The sequence below is a fragment of the Diadema antillarum genome, unplaced genomic scaffold, assembly GCF_040938485.1.
Source record: "Diadema antillarum isolate AM-2024a unplaced genomic scaffold, OU_Dant_1.0 scf00000168, whole genome shotgun sequence".
NCBI lineage: Eukaryota > Metazoa > Echinodermata > Echinoidea > Diadematoida > Diadematidae > Diadema > Diadema antillarum.
Window position 1 is genome coordinate 1 of NW_027271057.1, and position 12,578 is coordinate 12,578.

General features: G+C 39.4%; 1 protein-coding gene across 1 annotated transcript; it reads right to left on the reverse strand.

Moving 5' to 3' along the window:
- Nucleotides 1–12: 12 nt before the first annotated feature.
- On the reverse strand, nucleotides 13–11,162 carry LOC139722635 (large ribosomal subunit protein uL30-like; the record flags this gene model as incomplete). Its single annotated transcript, XM_071633925.1, has 3 exons — nucleotides 11,140–11,162; nucleotides 2,694–2,799; nucleotides 13–179 (listed from the first exon to the last, which is right to left on the reverse strand). Coding segments are annotated over exons 1-3 (284 nt in total), but the record flags the coding sequence as incomplete, so codon positions are not given.
- Between the last annotated feature and the right edge of the window lie 1,416 nt (nucleotides 11,163–12,578).

Below are 12,578 nucleotides of genomic sequence, written 5' to 3' on the forward strand. Positions count from 1 at the left end.
CACAAGACTCACCCCCTGATCCTGATGACAAATGCAAGTCTGGGCTCATCCTCGACAAAGAAGTTCCCATGCTTGCGGGCCTGGCGGTGGAGGCGAATGTTGTCTCGCTCACGTTTCTTGTACTCCCGGATGTATTCCTCGGCACGCTTGAAGATCACGCGCCTCTTCTTGGCATTTTCCTGAAGCAAATAATTGATTTTGTCATAGCTTACTGTACTGTATATTGTACAGATTATCTCCCAGCAACTCTACCACGTTAAATTTATGAAGATACATACCGAAGATACATACCGAAGATACATACGACAGGAGACATTGAATTATCAGACTGATCATCAGACTGATGTCACAGTCATTTGTTTCTTAACCCTAATCAGGCTGGGGGGGGGGGGGGGGGGGGGGGGGGGGGAGGGGGTGACGGAATCCACCCCCCCTCGACGTTTCGCGCAATATCTTCGCAGCGCGATAAGCTCCCGCCGCGATGTTTCATGACTTTCTTCGTTGAAGTATCACACAACTTTTGAGATCAAAATTGTTGCGCATGCGCATACCGTTTTCACGCAACGCCCGTTTGAAAAAAATTTGTCAACCCCAAAATTGCTCCAAAACGTGATTTTGTGTACAAATCCAATGCAAATTGTGTTTTTTCAATTAATTCACATAAAAATTCATATCTTGACTTAGAATGGATGAAATTGATTTATTTTAGCTGAATAAAGCTTCGAAAAATGTCTGTGACAAATTTTGGCCAAAAAACAAACAAAAACAAAAGGTCGAAAAACAGAGAAATACATAAGAAATTAAAAAAACAATAAAATACATAAGAAATTAATTTCAATACAGATCTTTTTTTATCCTATGTCTCAGGAGAATGATACAAGAAACATTTTAAAATAGAAATTAGCTTAATTAGAGCATTAATAAGTGATTTAGAGCCCCAAACTGACTTTATGCATAAATTACAATAATTATTTAATATAAAATATAAGAAAAATTTTTCGGAGAAAGCAACCATACATTTTGATAGTATACGTCGCGGGCGTTGCGTGTGCCGATTTTCGGCGCGATCACGCCTTCCATAGGCGAGATCTGAAGGGGGGCGGAATCCCCCCCCCCCCCCCCCCCCCCCAGATATAGGGTGGGAAATCTGCATGATTCACTACGACAACTTCTGACTTCATACCTTGCAAATTACATTTTACTACAGGGCGTATCAAAAAAAAAGTTACACTTTTGAAAAAAATTGTCTGAATTACATTTCAAAATATATATTAAATTTTGTCATATTTATGGATACCCAATAGTCTCATCTATCAAGTGCAATCAACAAAACAAATTGTTGTTCACGATTGGCTGAACACTGACGCTCTTTGTCCAGAGTGTGAAAAATGACTTGCGCCAAATTGAAAGAAGATGGAAAATTCAGCCAGCAGTCCAAGTAAGTGTTCTCATTCAAACAAATTGGTCTTTGCTCACAGTTTTGATAATGTTATGATAGTTTAGGAATTTTCTGGCGATTTTCTGTCACGCTTTAAAGCATTCCATCAATTGTGTTATGGAAAGTTGATTAACAACATTAAGATCTTTTAAGCACAGTTATCACAAATCATGCACAGACATATCGAACCCACATGCCAGTCACTCAGTCAAGAAGAGCAGTACAAAATTAATGCATCCTCAGATCAATCGATCGATCGATCAATCAATCAATTAATCAATCAATCAATCAATCAATCAATCAATCAAATCCATCAATCAATCCAATCAAGCAATCAAGCAAGCAAGCAATCAATCATTCAATCAATCATTTAATCAATCAATTAATCATTCATTTAATCTATCAATCAATCAATCAATCAATCAATCAATCAGTCAGTCACAATTGTATGCATGTTTAAAGTGGCAGATCGACATAGGGAATATCACCTCCCTATTTTGTTTTGTTTAGGTTTTTGGTACTTTGTTCATCCAAAATTGTCACTGCTCTCTTCCATTGTTGTTCCACCACCGGCCCCTTTACTCATGTATTGATGGGTTGATTGATCGATCGATCGATCGATCGATCGATTGATTAATTGGTCAATCAATTGATTGATTAAGGGGATGAATTATTTGAATGTTGATTAATTTGGTACCACTACCACATTAATGAATAGCAGGCATATGGTATTGATGTGTCCGTGTATTGTGAAAACTGTGCTTTAAAGATCTTGAAGTAATTACACACTCTAATTCTCACCAATGAATTTACATATGAAATCATTAAAATTACGATAAAGCTGAAAAAAAATCTCAGACTATCATAACATAATCAAAGCTTTAAGCAAAAGAACAATTTGTTTGAATAGGAACACTTATTTGGACTGCTAGCTGAATTTTCCATCTTCTTTCAATTTGGCGCAAGTCATTTTTCACACTCTGGACAAAGAGCGTCAGTGTTCAGCCAAGCGTGAACAAAAATTTGTTTTGTTGATTTCACTTGATAGATGAGACTATTGGGCATCCATAAATATGAAAAAAATCTTCCATATATTTTGAAATGTAATTTAGACAATTTTTTCAAAAGTGTAACGTTTTATTTGATACGCCCTGTATAAGCAGCATGTGTCATGATGCAATCCAGAGCACATACTGATATTAAGGAGAGTGCTCAATGTAATGATATGCAAGTTAGCTACAAAGTTTAATTATACCTTCTTTGCTAGGAGACGAGCTTGGGCCCTCTTCGCCTTCTCTGTCTGCCTGTTTTTCCTCTTCTTCAGGAGGGATTCAGGAGCCGTTGGCAGCTTCTTTGGCTCACTGTAAGAACGGAATTGAAAAGTATTCCAATCAGACATAACCCACTGAGAGACTGCAACCTCAAGATAAAATATGGCTTTTGGATACACCATGTACAATAGTCCTGAATCTGCAAATAGCTCTAGATAGCGAGTCTGAGCTCAGCACTGCAGCGAGGTTGACTGTCACACATAAAATCTGACTTACGGATTACTTTTTGAAAGAAGAGTCTCGCATGGAATGACAGTTGATGGTTAAAGACTTTGGAAACATGATGCCCAGCAAAAGGGAGACTAGACCTCACTTTTGACATTTATGTAAAAAAAAATATGAGAATGAAAAAAAAAAATTGCATGTACGACCCAAACTACTCCTTTGATGGCATACTCCTGGCACAGATTGCCGAAAAATTCCATATTTAAGGGCAAAATTATACGGAAAATTTACGTTGTTTTCCAATAAGCCATAGAGGAGTACTTGGTACCAACGTAAAGCTTATGAATGGAAGAAAGCGATGATGTCATTTTCGAAAGGCACTGTGGGAGAGCAAGCCGACCAATGAGGGAAAACCTTTCATATTTGAAAGCAATAGCAAACTGATCATCAACCGATACTAGCTTGCCATCATCTGCTATGGTAGGGATAAACGGCATGGTGCATGCAGTGCACTGAGCGAGACATGACGTCATCGCTCATGAACGGTGGCAGTGCGAACCGTAGTGCAACAGGCGCCGCAACGTCCCCGATGCAATTTCCCGCCAACAAGGTATAGCGCGGCACATTTTTCAGCGGCCTCGAATGCGCAGTGACATTGAACGCGCATATCGCCTGATCGAATTCTGGTCGCGGTGATCGTATTCTGGGGGATTTTCAAGGTGATATAGACACTAGACCTCTATTTTGGGATTTTGTGAAATTCTATAACGTAGAGTCTAGATCTATTTAACAAAATAAGAATTGAGATGAGTGAAATTTGATAGATTCTATGGTATATTTAACATACATTGCTGGTATTATTTTAATTTAAAAAATATTGCAGAAAAGCTTAAGTGACCGAATACTGGGGGTTTCACTCTACAGATCCTATGACAAGACATTGAACAGACTGTAATCAAATGCCTGGATCAACACATGCGCTCAGCGCTAGTGTACTTTCACTCCTGTTTGTCAATCGACCTCCAAACATGCACAAACTCATCCTAGTTATTCAGTAACTTAAAATACTCGCACCTGAGTCTCAGAAGTCAAATAGAAGTGTTCACACTTTATAGAGTTTACAAGTGTCGAAAAATTGTCAGAAAATCTCTATCGCTGGAATTGCTGCTCTGTACACAAGCACAGTGCGAATACGTTCAGCGCATGCACTAAGCCAGGGTCAATTTTGGTCTGAATGTAGCGACACAGCGGCTTTTTCTATCAGTGTTGTTGACAAGCTAAAATTTGTTTTTCCCTTTTCCTTGGCCAAGTCTTGCATTAATAGCAGTTGTAGCTTCATAGCGGTTGAGCGCGTGCGTGACTGTATGCTGCCACTTATATCTTGCATTCTTTCCCTTTTATTTCTATCTTTTCTTCTTTCATTTTCAGGTAGAATCTATTCCTAAATTTCCCCTTCCTATCAATCATTTCTTTTTGGTTTACCTCTTGTCAAACTTTCTCAATTTCCTATTTATCCGTACTTTCTGCCTAATTGTTCTGCTTCCTTCATGGGTTGTTTTTCCCTCCAATTACAAGGGTCTTTCCATCCTCTTCAATATCTTTTTCTTACGTGTTGTTCGAATGAATCATTTTCTTCATGTCCTTTTCAACCTGTGTAATTCTTTCTTTCCTTCCTATTCATCTTTGCTTTCATCAAGTTCTGATTCATCTCTCATTCTATTATTCTACCTAGTACTTGTTTTCAATCTATATTTTTTTCTTAATAGTAATTGCTTTCCTCTTTTCTTTTCAAAAATAGCTATCTCTCCCTTGCTTTCCTTTATAATGCCAGTTTCTCTTCTTTCTTTCCTTCCATCGTCTTTTAGCGAACTCTCTATTTTGTAAACCTTTTGTTTCATTTTTTCTATGTTTAACTTTTTAAGACAGTATATCTTTTCTTTCATTTCCTTTTCCCCCTTTTCCTACCTACCCTTTCCAACAATTCTTTCACCCTTGTCTTATCACATTTTTCACAATCTTCTTTCATTCACACACCTTTTTTGTTTCTATCAATCTTCTATTTTTCTTTTTTATATAAATAATTACATACAAATTATTTAATTGCAAAATAATACACATTTCATTGTGGCAACATAAATTCCACATTGTCAATATCAAATACAACATTCTTCACTTAACATCAAGGTAAATCAAGGTAGATCAAGAATTTTGTGTATACACACACACCCACACACACACACACAATATGAACAACCCCAATCCTCAAATCAATCGCTATCGCGCTGCGACTCGGTACAAGCTGAGAAAAAGGGGGAATATCTTTTTAAAGACACCTAGAAGAACTTGCCCTGGCCACTACTATGAGATAGCTACATTTAGATCAATCACTGTGCTTGCTGCCGTGCTGCGCAAACATGTTTTGTAAAGCAAGTTGCCCTAGATTCGACCGTTTCCATGAAAAGACCACTCTAACAAATAAAAATTCCCTGAAATTCATGAATAAAAAATGGCGCAAATCAAGTGCGAAATTCAAACTATGCAACTACCTCCACACGTGTTCCAAAGAGCTCCACACGTGTTCCAAAGAGCACAACAGTGGGCCACGTCGCCGGACCCCCGAAATCATTGTCGCGACCCTCACGGGTCAGCTCGCATAAGCAGTTCAACGGGTAAGTAACAGGTATGTAAAGTTGCATAGCAACACATATAGACTTGTTTCATTCCAAGTTTCGAAGTTACTAGTCCGTTTATCTGCACTGAATCTGTACAGCGTGTACACCTACAGCCACGATGGCAGCAATTTCTGAGATAACTTGAGCGTTTAAGCGATCGTTATATTTTGCATGCCACCCGTGCCAGAATTTGCGGTATCGCCATAATTCGATCGCAACGTGTCATGTATGCGTTGAATCTCTCGCACAGTGTGGAGTACATGGAGTAGCGCGCTCTCATAGTGCGATGTACTATGTATACAGTTTCGCACACACTAATCCATTCATACTTTTAGTAGGCAGGGCGAGCGTACGGCGCGGTACGTCGCGAGTGTCGAAGCACGGACATATGGGGTTGAACAATGAGCACAGGCGTTCGAACGATGGTCGCAGCGCAGGTGTTCGAATCATGCACACTATTTTGCTTCCGCAATTTAGGCTGTCGAACATTGGGTGACTTGCTCTAATTGTACACCGTGCTGCCGCGATTTCTGCTCTTGTGCAACGCAATTATCGCAGAGCAAGTAGCTACATACGATCATGATCAACATCACTCTGAGAAGTAGAAAAGTGTCAAAATGGTGAAAATTCCATTTCTAACTTTTACTGGACTTGAATCTCACTCAGATGCTAATATCTTCGGCAAAAAGGTAAAGGTAAAGGTAAATATTCGTGGCCATACCAGTAGAGTGAGTTTGTGCATGTTTGGAGGTCATTTGACAAACAGGTGCGAAAGTACACTAGCGCCCGCACACTCCCTCTTCAATTCTGGGTGCCTCATTCGTACGCACGCACGTGTACAGTGCTTACTCACTGTTTACTACAGTAACTCATATCTCTTTGACCCTAACAATTACATAACCCTAACCTAACCTAGCTAAGGCCAAGTAAAAAAAGAAACCAGTTTCTCGTCCTCGCGCGCATCGATTTTGGCCGCCGCATCGATTTTTTTACTATTTACTATTTTCAAAATGGCGCTGAAAATACCAAGAAATTCATAATTCTTGTCCCAGCCCGCTCCCCGCCCGCATCGATTTTCAGTTGCCGCATCGACTTTTTTGATATTTACTATTTTTTCGGCCGCCGAAAAAAAAAAAATCAACAATTCACCTACCAATCGTGATGTCTTATTTCTAATTACGCCTTGCGTCCTCTACTTAGCTGTAGTACAGCTGTAGCTTCTGTAGTGCGTATGTTACAACGCATGCATTTCACACTGCGAGCTCGGCAAGAAGGAATGACCCACAAGGCAGTTGAACTGTAGTTGGATGGGCGGCGGGCCTGGGCTGTGATGTACAGCGCACTCGGTACGTCGTGATGTAGACAGGACGTTGAGCACCTTCTGTACATTTCTCTCGTGCTGTTGCCCGCTTCGTGTGCTGCTATAGATTGATTGCGCAATGTAACCACAAACCCCGTTATTACGAGATCCGTGGGACCGGCGATATTACCTCGTTATAACCGGTACCTCGTTATAACCATACTCATTCAAAACAAAAACAAAAAATATAAGCATGACGTCATATACCCATCCATGAAACTTAAACATATCCTTTGCGTTATTATTACACAATTATTGAGCGTTATTATTGAGAGAATAAAGGGAGATTATTTGTGAATTAGATGAAGAAATAGAGGCTGAAATGATAAGTTAATTCTTTATTGTAATTCTTGTTTGTTAAGCTTTTTCTAAACACCAGCGCAAATATGGGGGCAAACATATACTGTAGAGTAACATACAGGCCTTGTTTACCGTAACTTGCTAGGTATTTTTACGCTGTTGGTGCCCAGCGGGAATGCGACGATTTCATGAATCATTTCGGCTGTATCTGGTACTGTACATGTACAATGTATGATCGTTGCGCCCAAATGGATTAAAAATGCGTTCTTTATTTTCTTCCGAAAATCTCTTCGCGTTTTGTACGACCGTTCTTGAAAATATGTGACAGGATTGAATGTGGGAGGTTGTCATCCTGTTTATGCAAATCTGTACCAGATCTATTCAAACTAATAAATGCGTTTGTTTCTTTTTCTGATTTAGGTTAACATCCGTCATTCAACTTTTTTTTTTACGCTACTGTCACCTGGCGAGATCGCGATGATTTCAGAGTAACATACGTGCGTTGTTTACCGCTAACTTGCGAGGTATTTTACGCTGTTGGTGCCCAGCGGGAATTTGATAATTTCATGAATTATTTGGCTGTAATTTTATATAATGTATGATCGTTGCGCTCGAAGGGATTAAAAATGCGTTCTTTATTTTCTTCCGAAAATCTCTTCGCGTTTTGTACATCCGTTCTTGAACTGCTGAATGCGTTTGTTTCTATTTCCGAGCACCGATTAAGTAGGTTAACATGCGTTATTCAACAATTTTTACGCTACTATGTCACCCGGCGAGATCGCAATGATTTCATTCATTATTTCGGCTTTAATCATACACACTCATATTTAAATTATCATTCGTTAAATGATGATGAACACATCCAGATCTATTCAAACTAATACATGCGTTTGTTTCTTTTTCCGAGCACCGATTAAGTAGGTAAACATGCGTTATTCAACTATTTTTACTCTACTGTCACCTGGCAGGATCGCGATGATTTCACTAATTATTTCTGCTTTGATCATACACACTCATATTTAAATTAACATTTGTTAAATGATAATGAACAAATCCAGATCTGTTCAAACTAATAAATGCGTTTGCTTCTTTTTCTGAACACCGATTAAGTATAGGTTAACATGCGTTACTCAACTATTTTAACGCTACTGTCACCCGGCGGGATCGGGGCGATGATTTTATTATTTCGGCTTTAATCATCCAAACTCATATTTGCTCAAAACCAGCAAAAGAACTGGAAGTCGGAACTAAAATTGGAAAGGATATAATGATGAGTTGCACACGCATTCCAATTGTCCATTTTTTATCAAATTTTATTGTCGCTACATGAAAAGTTTTTGAATGCGTTATCTATTTTCTTTTCTCGTTGCGCTGTGCTCTGACCTCATATCACGCACGCGTTTCTCGCGAAAAAGAAAACCGAATGATTATGTTTAATAATTAGTAGGAACATCGGAAGGTGTTCCTGTGTCTTATCGCGTGATTAAGAAGAAAACATGGAAGGAACGGTTCACTGCAAAACGGGAAAAGACGTGGATAGCGAGATTTCGGTTTCCAAAGTTTCATTTGTCGCGTGTTTGAAAGCGGCAATTTGGTCAAGAAATGGAACCTCGTTATATCCGATCAAATTGTTTATGTTTTTCTTTATCATGATTTAGCGAAATTGTCCTCGTTATAACCGGAATCTCGTTATGACCGAACACGTTATAACCGATTCGTTCTGCCATTACACGCAAAGGAAAACGGGACCGACGCGATCACCTCGTTATAACCGAACTCGATATAACGGGGTTTCCCTGTAGTAGAGGGGACTAGCCAGCCAGCATAGCATGCGTTCTGGAGCTGGAAAAAAAATCGTGGAGTGATGGAGAGAACCGATCTCAAGCACACGTGTGCACAGCGAACGGCTTTAAATAGTGAATATAGTATTCAACTGGTTCGTATTGTCTTTCAGTAAAAAGGAAATCAGGTGGTTGTTTCACAGGGTTGACAATTGGCAGCACTGTCTGCGGCATTTTAAATCCTTGAGCGAATAAGTTTTCATATGAGAAAAGATCTAACTCAGTAAGTTTGTGTTGTGTTGAAAGGCAAAAATAATGCTATGCATTTCCAGAGATAATGGTTGGATTCGTAGGTTCAACAAGTGATGCATAAATGTGTATATTTTATGTTGAAAAAAAAAAACATGTTTTTTTTTTCCATACCCTTGATATGACTGAATGAATACAGTCACAGTGTAGTTAAATTGGTATACTTGTCATGCATTAACAGCAATATACGCAGATTTGGTGCATCACTCAAATGATAAGTGGTTTATATCACACATATAAACACATATTACTTTCATTTTGACAATCCTCGAAAAAATAGTAAGATATCAAATAGTAAGGACCTCCCTCATCGCCTTGCTCAAAAAACCCGGACGAGAAACTACTTTTTTTTACTTGGCCTAACATTAAACAGGCACAGAAACCCTCATAACCATGTAATTGCTTGCTAACGCACAGGGTCTATGCAGATGATCATGATGATGCACGCGCACTGCACTGCCTAGAATCTAGTCACATACTAGAGTAACTGCGTCAGTAAGCGGCCGTGCAGCCGTTCGCGGCAGGTACAACATACACGGTAATATACAGCTAAACACAGCATTGCACCGTTACATGAACACTACACATATACTAACACACTAGCAATCAACAAAAACCAACCGATAAAATGGGTACGATCTCTGACGAAAGTGAAATTTTCTCACCTAAATGACAACATATAGCATCCAAAATGAAATTTTCGGTACTTCTTAACATAACAGTTAAGAAACAATGGTCCAAGAAACTTGATTTTTTGTCATTTTCTCGATGTTCATGGATTTTGAAAACATATCCTCACGTAAAATAGAATTTTCGTGAGCCGATGTGGGCCGCCATTTTTTTCAGAAAGGGGATGTTACCATCGAAAAAAAATGAGAAAAACACGAGAAAGACATCAACAACACCGCCAGAATTGCGATCTTGTTTGCGGCCAATGCATGTGCGCACGCTATTTTCACGTGCTTTCGCAATGCGAATTGGCGCTTACGCAATGTTCGCGAGACATGTGAAGGCGTTCAGCTAAAGATCGCGGAGCACACGCGTATTGCATAGGGATTGTACATCGTGCCGCAAGCAGAAATACTACGTCGCATATCGCCCTTATCGGCGAAAATTGTGCCGGGTTTTGCCCTGGTAAATCATGAAAACTGCGTTGGTCAATGGTAAATTTCTTTCATGAAAACAATTGCATTAATGAATAATCTTGTCTATGATATATGAAATGGTTGAAAATAATTTGCCTGATTTGTTTACAAGTTGGAAAAACTCTTAACAATGCTTAAACTGCCGCAAACGGGATATCTTACTCTACATAGTGTGGTGGGGCATATTTTTCACGATTTTGCCATTTACTTCACAACATCAGGACTGTGACTGTGAGCAGTTTTGACATTCCTCACTACAGTGGCACAAAACGTAGGATTTAGACGAAGCACTAGAGGTATTTAAGAAAGAGCTCCAGAGAGTGCTAGCATTATGATACGACGACCACGAACAGCACTAACTCAGTTAGGCTAGGGCCTACAGTGACAGTGTTTGGTGAAAGACAGAAACATGTTCAACACAGTACTGCACAGGTCACGGACAGTATTCGAGAACGTAAGGGATGCACGGCCACTTTTAGGACGTAAAAATTAGTATAGCAGTGACAATTTCGTCGAAATTATACATTCGACTGAATGAAGTGATTATGTGACATCTTTCTCTCTATCTTTAAGTGCTATATTAGCCTCGATTGTTGAGATTGTACAGGATATCTTATCAAGGGATCACTCTACACTACCTGTCTGCCATGTTGGGCTGTAGGGAAAGAACGAACCGGAGGACGCCCTCTATTAATCAAAAGAAAAACTTGTGTAGACTCGACTATTATGTGTCTTGAGAGCGAGCGCAAAGAGTTTCATAAAATCGGGATCCAATGGGTTTATTAGTAGATCCTGCTGTATGCGCATGGATATTCATTGGCTTTGAGTTTTAAGTAACAGGGGCCGCGGAACCGGGTGGCTGGGGGGGGGGGGGGGGGGGCTGCAGCCCCCCACACTTTTGGATCGTGAAAAAAAAAAAAGAAAGGGGAAAAATCGGGGGAAAAATCACACTACCTGAATTTCTCACAAAAAGTGTTCTTCAACTGATCAGATCGCTTCATCTTGATTTTAAAAACGCAATTTAAGCTCCGTCGAGTGGGAGGGGGCATCCCCCTCCCACACCCTCCCCCTCTATCTCATTAGACTTTGTACATACACGTAGATGATGCACACGAGGAATAAGAACTAAATGCCGTGATTTTGCTATTAACACTTTCCTGAAGAAAAGTCCAAATTATTTCCAGAAATATATATATATATTTTTTTTGGGGGGGGGGGGGGGGGGTGGGGGCTGAAAAAAATCCAAGTATTGCACCAAAAGTTTGCACCAGATCGCTGAATTTCAGGTCTGAAAATGCAAAATCACCTTCGTGTGAGAAGAAAAATATACACCCTCGTGAGCATGCCTTTTCTGTTTGATTGCTGAACAGACAACGTTCATGAAAGTAATTGTAACAATAGATAAATACAAGAAGTTTATCTAAATGTTACCACTTTATAGACAAATTGTTCAATAATAATCCACATCAAAATATCCTGCTACCTTAAACAAGTGGGGCCGTTTAAAGTCGATAAAAGACGGAAAAACATGCATGAAATTGCACCATTTACAACATAAAAATGCAAAAAGTTCTCACCGTGGAGGGGGAACACCCCCTCCCACACCCTCCCTCGTTCCCTCCGCTTTCATCTTATAGAAGCTTGATTTCCAACAAGCAATTTAGTTGTGAAGATTTACCAATCACAGCTTTCCATGCGTCGTAGGTTGCTTTTTCTTGTGTTTCGGAGGTGACATTGTTTGTTAACACCATATTGTTATGTGATAGTGAAAAGCAAGACTTCAGTTCCTTTTCACTATCTATTAACATTTTCTAAGACATTTAATATCTACAAAATCATCACAACAGAAGTGACTTTTGTATACCTAGCTCACCAGAATTCCCTTGATACCAAAGTGATACATGTGGCAGTTCATGCATGCCCTATAGTCCACAATCTTAAAGAAAACAAAGAATGTAAAAAAAAAAAAATCATCAAATAATCAAACCCCACAAAAAGGCCACATGCCTATATAGCTGGTGCACAACTTGTTCTTGAATTTTTAGTTGCTGTTTTTCCATGTACAACGTGGTAATCA